The sequence below is a fragment of the Heloderma suspectum genome, chromosome 7 (assembly GCF_057233095.1).
Source record: "Heloderma suspectum isolate Gila_16-S chromosome 7, 16-S_ref, whole genome shotgun sequence".
NCBI lineage: Eukaryota > Metazoa > Chordata > Lepidosauria > Squamata > Helodermatidae > Heloderma > Heloderma suspectum.
The window spans coordinates 31,254,693-31,267,097 of NC_139464.1; the positions used below are offsets into that span (position 1 = coordinate 31,254,693).

The 12,405-nt window shown below is 44.6% G+C and overlaps 1 protein-coding gene across 1 annotated transcript in view; it reads right to left on the bottom strand.

The window, feature by feature from the left end:
• Positions 1-12,405, bottom strand: part of TMEM178B (transmembrane protein 178B) — a 440,499-nt gene that overhangs the window by 43,962 nt on the left and 384,132 nt on the right. Inside the window, exon 3 of the mRNA XM_084811725.1 lies at positions 3,871-4,008. Within this exon, the coding sequence (XP_084667851.1) occupies positions 3,871-4,008 (138 nt within the window). The remainder of the gene's footprint in view (positions 1-3,870; positions 4,009-12,405) is intronic.

Sequence of the window (12,405 nt, forward strand, 5' to 3'; positions counted from 1 at the left end):
GGATGAATCACAGGTCGGAATTAAGATTGCTGGGAGAATTATCAACAACCTCAGATATGCAGACGATACCACCCTAATGGCAGAAAGCGAAGAGGATCTAAAGAGCCTCTTGCTGAGGGTGAAAGTGGAGAGTGCAAAAGCTGATTTGAAACTCAACATTAAAAAAACTAAGATCATGGCATCTGGCCCCATCACTTCCTGGCATATCGAAGGGGAAGAAATGGAAGCAGTGACAGATTTTATTTTCTTGGGCTCCAAGATCACCACAGACAGTGACTGTAGCCATAAAATTAAAAGACGCTTGCTCCTTGGGAGGAAAGCTATGGCAAACCTAGACAGCATAGTAAGAAGCAGAGACATCACCTTGCCGACAAAGGTCCGTCTAATCAAAGCTATGGTTTTCCCAGTAGCAACGTATGGCTGTGAGAGCTGGACTATAAGGAAGGCTGAGCGCCAAAGAATTGATGCCTTCGAACTGTGGTGCTGGAGAAGACTCTTACAAGTCCACTGGACTGCAAGGAGGTCAAATCAGTCCATCATAAAGGAAATCAACCCTGAGTGCTCATTGGAAGGACAGATACTGAAACTGAAACTCAAATATTTTGGCCACCTAATGCGAAGAGAAAACTCCCTGGAAAAGACCCTGATGCTGGGAAAAATTGAAGGCAAAAGGAGAAGGGGACGGCAGAGGATGAGATGGCTAGATAGCATCATCAATGCAATGAATATGAATTTGAGCACACTCCGGAAGAGAGCAGAGGACAGGAAGGCCTGGCGTACTATGGTCCATGGGGTCACGGAGAATCGGACACGACTTAATGACTGAACAATATCCATGAGCAAGGTGAGCTGAGAATGCGGAAATCCCTGCTTGTATGCCTATGCTTATCCAATATGACTCTCAGGGCTTTGTCTATTCCATGGTTAAAAAATAAATAAAATAAAAATTCTATCACCAGACAATCCCGATTCCATGCTAAGCATCAGTCACAGCTGAAGACTGTGACTGTAGACATTATTGAAGCTTGGCTAATTTGCATAATTTATTCTGAATTTCCCCTATTTACATAATTTATTCTGGTTTTCCTACTGATGATGAGAGCAAGAAGCTATACAAAGGCCCTCCACCCACGAAAAATCTTATGAAAAGCCACGCCTGTGGTTTCTGAGATTTTGCCACACATTGTCCACATATTTTCAAGCATGTCTTGCAACAATGAGACCTAGAACCTTGCTATTTTGAAGAAATAAATGGAAGCTCACGTTCTCATAAATACATACATACATACATAATTTTCAGATGGAATCATGGCATGTGCTCAACCTTGGTTATGTTGCTCATTCAAGCAGACCACTAGCACGAGCAGTCATTTATATCGATGGGGACAAAGTTGTAATTGGAAGAGTTCAGAATTAGGGATGGGTGAGAATCTATCCATTTCAGTTTTGTTCAGTTTCTTATTTTCCTGACTATAAGTTTGTTTTGACCCCTTTCCACATCAGTTTTCAGATTTGGCAAAAAAAAAAAAAACCCGCTCCACACAAAAATCTGTGCACATTTTCTTGCACATTTCTTCTAATATACACAGTTTTATATCCACGTTTCCTAGCATGCACACTTTTTGCAAGCAATCTTACCTTAATATAATGCATTTTTGTGCATACTTTCCCCTAATGTAGGGATTTGGGGGTGCACTTTTTCTTAATATAGGCATTTGTGTGCATTTTTTAGTTGTGAATTGCATTGCACAATTCTGAAAAGTGCAGATTTAGATGTTAATAGATATGTTCTGGTTAATAGGTATTCTGGTTAATAGATATGTTCAGGATGTGTGAATTGGTTAAATTTATATAAAAATCCAGACCAAATGAATTTCTCCTCCATTCCTGTTCAGAATACACACTTCCTGATTCAAAATGTCTCGCTCTACTGAATTCAGGGCCCCCTTTGAATTCAGCTCCAGCTTGCAACTGAATTAACTCCCATGGCTGCTGCTACACCAGATGTCCTTGCTACCCCTCTACAAAACCCCCAAACCTTTGAGAAGAAGGAAGGGGTCACAGGCAACAAGGATGGCTAAGTACAGGAGAGGCCTTGACAGGCCTCTCCTAATTTGGAAATTACAGGAGCATCATTTCATCCCCAGGAACATGGGAATTCTAGTTTCCCCTGCCTCCTAATTCAATACAGGATGCAGAGGGAACTACAAATCTTATACTCCCCCAGCAGAAAAGGACAACATCATTTCCAATTAATGAGAAGAAGTTCTCTGTGAAGGAGAATTCCCGTCCCCAGTGATCCGTCCCTGCCACCATCTTTGTCTCAAAGGTGAAATATTTGTGCATAGGAAGATGTAGGAGGGATGATGGCTGGTATTAATCCAGTCTCCCCCCACCCCCCGCCATCTGTTTTTGTGGATGTTTAAAAAGACCTAAGGTTGTTGCTTTTTCTTTTTCTTTTTTGCACTTGCCTTGCAAAGGAACATTTGCAGAAGATGAGTGGAAATTGGGGAAAACTAAGGAAAATTGCCCTATCACTAGTTATTTATGGAAATGAACTAACAGACAGACTGTCTGATTAAACTTTAGCTGCAAGCTTTAAGAGATGAATTGGTACAACTGATCAGCTAGACTCTGCTAGAAGTTTAATTATAGATTTATTTATTTTTTAAGGATACCAATTATTAAAGTTGCTTGACTAGTGGAAAAAAATGAAGTGAAAATAACGGTGTATTCTGTTCAGTGGCTTGTGCAGAGGTGATACTGTAGTGTAAAGGCAGTACTGATATTGTGAACAAGTAGCTGTGCATATCTTTAGACTCTTCCAGTGTTAACAAGCTGGTGGATTTAAAGGTCTAACTGAAGAACTTGGATTAATTAGAAGAAAAGTACCATAGTGCCATCACATTCCCTTGTTTCAAAAATCACTGGTCAAAAACGCACAAACTTAAGAGAATCACGTTTCACAAGTTTAGTTAAGAAAATAGGGATGGTTTCCCTTCTCTCTGGAATGAGTGGAAAACTTTTTAAACCCAGGGTGGGCAATGAGTGGCATTCCATATGTGCTGGCCTACAACTCCCATCATCCCTCACCATTGGCTATGTTGGCTAGAGCTGATGGGTGTTGTAGACCAAAACATCTGGAGTTGATTACTTCTGCAAATATTTCACTTTTTCCTCTTCCCTACCCATCCCGTTTTTTGTGTGTCGTGTCTTTTTCGATTGTAAGCCAGCAGACAGGAACCATTTTGTTTAAAGCCACTCTGGGAGCCCTTTTGGCTGAGGGGTGGGATTAAAACACTTTAAAAAAATAAATAAAATTTTGCACCTAGCCCTAGGTTGCTCGATCTTGGGGTTCTATTTTTCAAAATAAGCAGATCCCACAAAGTTAAGTCTTCCTACCCTTATAAATAACACTGCAAGGATTAGTGAGATAATGCAAGTGAAGTTATGTGAGCACTCGAGAAAAGTCCTGCATACAGTCGAGGCTGGTGGATCCAATTGTGGTGGGGCCATAAATCCATTCTGGGTTTCAGTCAGAACCAGCCAGAACTCTAAAGGAGCTATCTGAAGTCTGTAACCCTATCTCCCAAATAGGCTCAGTACCTTGGATAGATCCTTTAGAATTCTGGCTGGTTCTGATTGAAACCCAGAAGTCAATCACAGCCCCACCAAACTCGGAGCCACCAGCCTCCACTGCCTGTACAGCTATGCGAACTGTTTGTTGTACAGATTTTAAACAGGTTGCTGCTGATTTACACGAATGGAAGAGCAGATCTGGACTAGGTTCTCTGGTACTTTGAAAGGAAACATCTTATGTGAAAAGAAAAGAAGCAAAATGACATTTCTTTGCACCCTGTGTTCCCTTACCTCCCATGAGGAAGAGAAGTCCTGCCACATACTGCATAAGGCCTCGGTCCCAGCAGCAGCCCAGCACCCCGATAATCCATCCAAACAGGATGATGGCCACAGCCATGCCCATGAAACCAGCTGTCATTCTCCGCAGGTCTACAATGCAAAACAGAGAAGTTTGTTAAAGTCATTCACCGTTTGTTGGTTTGGTTTAGAGATTCCATCCTTGCCTTGAGCACTTTGGAACCTACAAAAGTGAACCCCCCCGCCTGCCCAATGCCATTTTAAATTTTCTTGGTTCTAAATAATAAGAAATACAAAATCTGTTGTCTCAAGTTTCCAGGCGTGTGTGTGTATGTTACTAACAGTTCATTAGATTTCTTTTTTCCATTGTACAATACAATACAAGCAGTAAACCATTCCGGCTTCTCCCTCTGCCCCTGTTAGATATGCCTCCCCTTCTTCATATTGTCCTGTATTTAGAGTAAAGGTTTCATGTCTAAAATTGGATAAATTAATAGTTACATAGAAAAAAATAAAATAAAAGGGTTGTATCAAGCACTTCTCTTTACTGGCCTGCACTGGTTTTGTAGTGGATCACATTACTCTGCATATAATTCAAGATAACATCCCCATATTAATTGGAAGCTTTCAGTTAAACAGAGGTCTTCATCAGACAAGGAAAAAATGAGACAAGTTGCTGTTAGAAGCACAAAGACTAAAGTTGATTACTTCGGCAAATAATAACTATTTCAAGAGATAATTACCCAGGTGAAAATCCATTAGCACCATACATTGATCAGCAGGGAGGAGCTATACCACAGTTTCAGAACATATGATCCGTATTTGACACATTTTCCTTTGATTTTAATTTTTTTTTTTTAGTTTCTGACTGAGTTCTGAGCACTGTCAAAGTCAAGAAGAGCTATATGTAAAACCAGGGCTGCCCCCCCTCAATGAGGCAGACTGCATCCCCTGCTCAGGCAGTAGATCAGGAGGGGTGGTGGATCACGCTACCCTCACACCAGGAAGGCCCCTGTGGGCACTGTCCGAACGTCACAGGGGAAGAATGGCCAGAAGGGTTCCTTGGAGTACCATCTCTTGCTCTAATGGCACTACCAGAGCGAGACATCAGGAGGATGGGCTTTCTAGGGAAGCTGCCCGGCTACCTCTCTCTCTGGGACAGTCCTCAGAATGAGAGATTGGGCACACAAGCAGCCTCTCCAGACAGCACACTTGCCTAACTCTGAGCCCTCTCCCAAAGTGAGAGACTGGGTGGGCAGCCTCTCCGGAGAGCCTGCCCAGCCACCTGATCTCTTGCTTTGAGGACTCTCCCAGAGTGAGAGATTAGGCAGGCAGCCTCCCTTGAGAGGCAACCTCCAGGCCCGAATGCTTCACCTTGTGGAGGCCTTCCTCAAAGTGAGGCATTGTGAGGCGGCCCTGGAGACTGCCTGTGTGTGTGTGTTTGGGGGACGCATGGCAGCGATGACAGCAGTGGCTGAGCGGGAATGCACATCCTCCCACCTCAGGGAGTGGGAGAACTTGTGCCACTGCTGTGTAAGACCATTATCCAGAGCTTGTATGGGAGCAGGTCCGGACTGATCAGTATGCTAGCTCAAAACAGCAGTTCTTCTTTAAAATGCCACCAGACTCTTGGTTGTTTTTGCTGCAATGGACTAAAATGGCTACATAAGAACAGCCCTGCTGGATCAGACCAAGGGTCCATCTAGTTGAGCATTCTGTTCACACAGTGGTCAACCAGCTGCCCGCCGGAAACCCGCCAGGAGGACAACAGTGCAACATCACCGTCCCGGCCATGTTCCCCAGCAACTGCTGTACATAGGCTTCCTGCCTCTGATATCCCCTAGAAATTTTTCCCAATCAAAATGCTCTCTTTGTAAGTAGTATTTAAATACACACACACACACACACACGGCATGTCAGGAAGAAACCAAAACTCAGCTTTGCCTTTGTAGCCATTTCCTGACCTGACGTAACTGCCGCTGAGGGCACCCCACACAAACGGCAGTGGTGTGAAAGAGAAACGGCAAGCTGTCTGTCTGAACTGCTCTCCCTTGTCAGGTGCTGACATTCCTCCCCTGTCACAACAGCCTGCATCAAAATGTCAGCACTAAGGATAAGTCTATTCAGAGCAATGCTTCCAATGGGAAATGAATGTATGTATAGCAACACAGTGCTGATTCGGCACCCTACGGCTATTTAGGAAGAAGGAGGTCAGACGAAAAGAAGCACGCCTCTGCTAACATTGCATCACAGAGTTTGAAGGAAACCTGTGGGTCTCTAAGTCCAAGGAGTCCCAGTCCCGGTGCAGTTTACTCAGCACCTCCTGTTTCTAGCAGAACACACGTGAGGAGTGACCAATGCCAAGAAAACAAGGCACCGCCCATGAGTTAGAACAACTCTGCTTATCTGCAGTAGTGTAGTGCTAAATTTTGAAATGAAGGCACTCATCGTGACCGTCCCCATAGCCACGCCCCCACAGAGGGTCCAAAAATGCAGACACTGTGTTGATCCAATTCAACAAACCAGTTCTAGCAGTTCTCATCTCCCCCAGGAACAGGTCTTTTATAAAGCACACGGGTCTCAATTGATGGGAGTATTTAGTAATTATGCCTTCTGCTAGAAAGGCACTTAGCAGACAAAAAACAAAACGTAAATCAGAATGAGCATTCACCAGTCCCACATGCACACAGACTATAAACGGAGACCACACCCTTCTTCAATGAAAGAAAGATTGCAGTTTTACTCACAAAATATTCTTGCATATATAATACAGGTACAGCATAGAGTTTTTAAAGAGTTTGTTCAGTCCATTTTGTGTTCTATTACACAGGCAGGAGCAACAGCAAAAACATGAGCTCCCAGCAATGGCGGATGTCAGAGAGAGGGGAAGAAGGGGAGGAGCAAAAGCAAGAAATCACAGGAAACCACATTGTAGGCTTAGAGATCCTGAGGCTAGTTGTGGTCAAAATCCCCATGAACTAACTAACTGCAAGACTTCCCCTTTCCAGTAACTTGTAGACAAGGTTGCAATATGCCCAACATCAATTGCCCATTCAAGACCAAGCCATCCACAAATGCTTTGAATTTCAACAGGGAACAATATATTGATGCTGAGAAAATTCATTTCCCCCCAGCTGCTGTGAGGACTGCAGCTCAGCTCTGAGGGAACAGGGAAGTCTAATGGGGATGGCAGATGACATCACCATTCCTGCTAATAAAAAAAGAACCAGCCCTGCATCCCTGTGAGCCCTGGCTCCAGTACATGACTGCCTATCTGTGTCCCACTGCCCCCAAAGAGGCTTTCAAATGGGAACAAGAAGTGAGGCTTTTAGTGTAAAATTGCCCTGCCTTATTTATAGAATTTTACAGGGGATCTAGAAGTTGTCTTCACTTTGTAGCCCTCCTGTGCTTTCCCACCACTTCTTCCATCTTTCTTTCTTTCTTTCTTTCTTTCTTTCTTTCTTTCTTTCTTTCTGTCCTTCCTTCCTTCCTTCCTTCCTTCCTTCTTTTGCATACCCAAAGCATCCTCAACAGATACTGTACCTCTCCAGCTTTTATTTCTTTCTTTTTCAAACTCCCATGGAAGAAGATTTAGCAGTCACTCCCTATATCACTGATTTTCAAAGTCCCTGCTTTCTCAGAACTCTTTCCATATGGATTTCTCTGTTGCAGAACTGCTGTGCAATCAATGCAGAAGGCAATGTTTTTGCCAGGTCTCAAGGAACCAGGCCAATTGAGTTTCCTTGTTACCCTGCTGTGGGAACTGATAAAACTCTTGGACACACCTTGAAGGGGAGGGAAAACACATGTGGCTGTGTGTGTTATAATGGGAGACAGCAATATCTGGACCCCCTGTGAAATTCTGGGAAGGAAGCGTCATAAAAGCCTAACCTGGAATCATCCGAGATCTGGATCTCCCAGACATTGAAACCTGTCCAGGCTTGAGGCCTGGACCCTGACACCTCTCTCTCTCTCTCTCTCTCAAATAAATAGTATTCAATAAGCAAAAAGTGTTCTTTTATGTTTTTAAGCCACAAAGAGCCTGATAATGTCTTAAGAATGTCAAAGAAACACTTTTGTTGATTGCAAACAGAAGGAGATTATGTGTCATGTTGTTTGTTTGCAGGAGAGCCATTCATAGCAAAGCCAGAAAACACAAATGGAAGGAACTTTGTTCGAGTCACCTTGTCTACTTAGTTGTGACCTTATCAATGTACTTTCTTGGACTCTAAATAAGATCCATCAGTTTCTGGAGGGATCAAATACTCACCAGTGTGTCCTGCTCTTAGAGACATCCTATTTGATCTCTGAGCAGACCAACAGCCATGCATATTGGCTGCCTGCCAACTGTTGAGGCTGGTTGTTCTCTAGTATACAAGAATGACTGAAACACTCTTGAGATGATTGGATCATGTCCAGAATGGGAAGGATCAAGGGAATTGTTTATGATTCTCTGGGGCCCTCCCAAGGGCAGAACTTCACCTCCAGATCCAGAACAGGTGCTGAGGGGCTAGCCCATTATGCAGTTATGTTTGCTGCTGATGTTATCTGATGTGCTGATCAGATAAGATGCCAAGGTTCCCAGTAGATGAAAGGTCATATGCTTTATGCTTTTAATGTATTGTCTTGCTTTTTTCTTGCTTTATTAGCCTATTTTAGCCAAATAATCTTCTTTTCCTTCACCCAGTGGTGTGTTAGCTGCCTCTGAATATTCAAAAAGAACCATTGCCTATTGGCAAAACAGAGGTGAAGTGAAGTCCAAAACAACTGGAGGGCACCAGGTTGGGGAAGGCTGAAGTCTAGAATACAGTGTGATGGCAGAACATGCAGCTGTGGAAACTGTGAAGTACCCCGTCTCCCCAGCCCCAGCTTCCAAAGCTCTGTGCACAGTTTGTTTCCATAGCATGACCAACTTCAGCTGTAGTGCGAGAAGCCAAGTGGAAAACTTCTTCTATTTAAAACTAGGGATGTATGAATCCCTTACCTTGTTCCGGTGGCAACGTCTGCTGGAGCGGGGGAGGTGCTCCGTCCCTCCACCCAGAATTCTCCCCAGCCGGCTCCGCTCCACGGCAACTCCGCAGAGCTGCTGGCCAGGGCCACCCGCAGCCAGACATCTGGCCGCTGGGCTGCACAGGAACGCAAATGGTGGCCGCCGTAGCTGCCGCCATTTGCGTCCATGTCTTTAGCTATGATAGGCTACGTAAATATATATGTAGCCTATCACGGCTAAAGACACAGACACAAGTGGCGGCGGCTACGGCAGCCGCCATTTGCGTTCCTTCTTATTGCCGTGATAGGTTACGTATATATTTACGTAGCCTATCATGGCAAAAGACAGGGGCACAAATGGCGGCCGCTATGCCATTTGCACCCCTGTCTTTTGCCATGGTGGGCTACGTAAATATATACGTAGCCTATCATGGCTAAAGACACGGAAGCAAATGGTGGTGGCTACACCATTTGTGTCCCTGCCCTGAGCTGTGATAGGCTACGTAGATACTTACATAGCCTATCATGGCTTGCCAGGGATGCAAATGGCGGCCGCTGGAGCCTCCGCCATTTGCGGCCGCAGTCCAGCAGCAGCTGGAGCCCTGGAGCCTCTGCTGGAGCCTCTGCTGGAGCTGTCGCCGCTGGAGCTGCCACTGCCGCCAGAGCCACAGCCAGGTAGGATCCGTTTCGTGGGGGGGTTTCACGGGGTGGTGGGGCGGGTTGCTCCGTTCCGCCATGGATTCTGGGGAGCTGAATTTCTCTGGCGGAATTCCCTAATATCCCTAATTAAAACTAGGGATGGACGAAAGTCCCTTACCTGGTCCCGCAGCTGTTTTCGGTGGGGGGGGTCGGCGCTCTGTTTCCCCCCCCGAAATTCTTGGCGGGGGGGAGGCGCCCCGCCCCTCCCGGCCGAAATTCAGGCTGGGGGGGAGGCGCCCCATCCCTCCCCGCCGAAATTCTGACCGGGGGGGAGCGCCCCGTCTCCCCAGCCGCGAAATAAAAAAGTAAATTGTAAAAAAACAAACAAACACGTGATAGGCTACATAACAATTTACGTAGCCTATCACGGCTAGATTTTCAAAGTCAGCCGTGATAGGCTACGTAAATCTTTACGTAGCCTATCATGGCTGACTTTGAAAAAAAAAAGCGCGTACGCAAATGGCGGCACCCATGGGCACCGCCATTTGCGTTCCTTATTTGGGCACGGGTAGTCTACGTAAAGATTTACGTAGACTACGGCGAAAATAAGGGCAACGCAAATAGCAAAAGAAATTCTCCGACATCCCAAATTAAAACATACATTCTGTATAGTCTCTAATGGACTGGAAGAAAGCCAGAATAGGCTGAAGGTTTGAAAGGAAACACACAAAAACATATTAAGATTAGTAAAAGGTGTTCCTGGATGGACAGCACTGAAGATGGAATTCCTTTGTGAACACACAGTAGAAATTTCTTTTTCATAAGAACATAAGAAAAGCTGTGCTGGATCAGACCAAAGGTCCATCTAGTCCAGCATTCTGTTCACACAGTGGCCAACCAGCTGCCCACGGAAACCCACAAGTAGGAGATGAATGCAACAGCACCCTCCTGCCCATGTTTATTTATTTTTTACATTCATATCCCACTTTTCTACCATCTGGAACTCAAGGTGGTTACATGTGGTTCCCAGGTGGTCTCTCCTCCAAGCACTGACGAGACCCAGACTGGCTTAGCTTCAGCAAGTTGGCTTCCTCATGTGCTTTCAGACCATCCCCAACAACTAGTGTACATAGGCATACTGCCTCTGATACTGGAGGCAGTATATAGCCATCAGGACTAGCAGCCAATGATAGCCTTCTCCTCCAGGAATCTGTCTAACACTCTTTTAAAGCCATCCAAATTGGTGACCATAACTACATCACGTGGGAGTGAATTCCATAGTTTAACTATGCACTGTGTGAAGAAGTACTTCCTTTTATCTGTCCTGACTCTCCCACCAATCTGCTTCATGGGACGACCCCGGGTTCTAGTATTATGAGAGAGGGAGAAAAATGTCTCCCTATCCACATTGTCCACACCATGCATAATTTTGTACACCTCTGCCTTATCTACCTTCACTCCCCTTTTCTCCAAGCTAAACAATCCCAGCTGTTGTAAACTTCCCTCATAGGGGAGTTGCTCCAGCCCCTTGATAATTTCACTTGCCCATTTCTGCCTTTTCCTTGAGAAGTTTTTTCTCTAACATCATTGAAATTCTTTTAACTTCCCTCAGAATCCTGACAGATCTCTCAGCCAAGGAGGATCCTCCAAATTCACCCCCAATGTTGTGTTAGAAAAAACTTGGTAAAAATGTATAGGCTGCATTTATGGGCCATTCTCCATATTAGTGCCTCAGCAGTGTGCATACTGCAGGAAGCGACCAGAGCTCAGTGGTAGAGCACCTGATTTGCAGGCAAAATGTCCTGGGTTCAGTCCTTGGCATCCTTAGTTTACAAAGGATGAGGGAGGAGGTGATGGGTCAGGTCTCTGCCTGAGGACCCAGACAGCCACTGCTGTTCAGGGCAGACAATGCTGGACTAGATGGATAAATCTTTCCCATGCAGAGGCACCATTTGCTTGAGCTGGTACCACCCCATGGTTAAACAAGTGGGAGTCAGAAATCCTTGCCAATCTACTGAAAACAATTTAGCAATCAACCAGAAGATTTCACTCTATCCTTCGGCCTACCCCTGCCCTACTCCTACATCCACTAAAATCTCCCAGCTCGCTTTTAATCAAGAGGATATTCTGAAGGCCTATCTGAATAGATATGCTCTATCTGTCCTTCCTCCCACCAGAACATTATGCTGCGCAAACCTCCAAATAATCATATAAAGCTCTCAGAACAGCTATTTTGATGAATGGGCTGCTAAGGAACAAGCTAGAGATGGTAGGATGAGATCTCTTTGCGTTATCAGCACCTCAGGCCTCTGCTCAAACCTGCTACAGACGGTGGCATTAAACACTTTAATTTAGGCGTTTCCAAAAGTGTATTCTTACTTTATTTTTATTTTTTTAAGACCATTTAATATAGGACAGGTTGCCAGCGGGAGTACAAGGAAAGAGGAAGCAGCCTAGAAAGATACTAACTACAGCAAGAAAGCGATCTTTCTCATGGAGAATTTTTATTATTATTATTTTGAAGTTTATTCTTCTATTAACATTTAAATTGAAAGCCCTTGCTTCCAAGCTCCACATGAGAAATCTGCATTTAAATAGACACCATTTAAAAGTGAGTTGAAATGTATAGCAATGCGAAATGCATCTCCATTTGCTTTGTCCAATGCATGATTGAATATTATTATTTTCTTCCAAAAAGAGAGATGAAATTAGAAGTATATAAAACTGACATGGAGAAGAAGAAGACGGGAATGGGCAATTACTTAATTGTCAGAATTGGGGGTGGGGGATTATTCTGAGGAAGTGGCCTTTTGTATCCCTAGAAAGAAGACAGCATTGCTTCGTAAGCTACAGAAGAAGGAAGTTAGCCTTTGGCTTCTGTTTTGGGCACTTTTCTTCCCA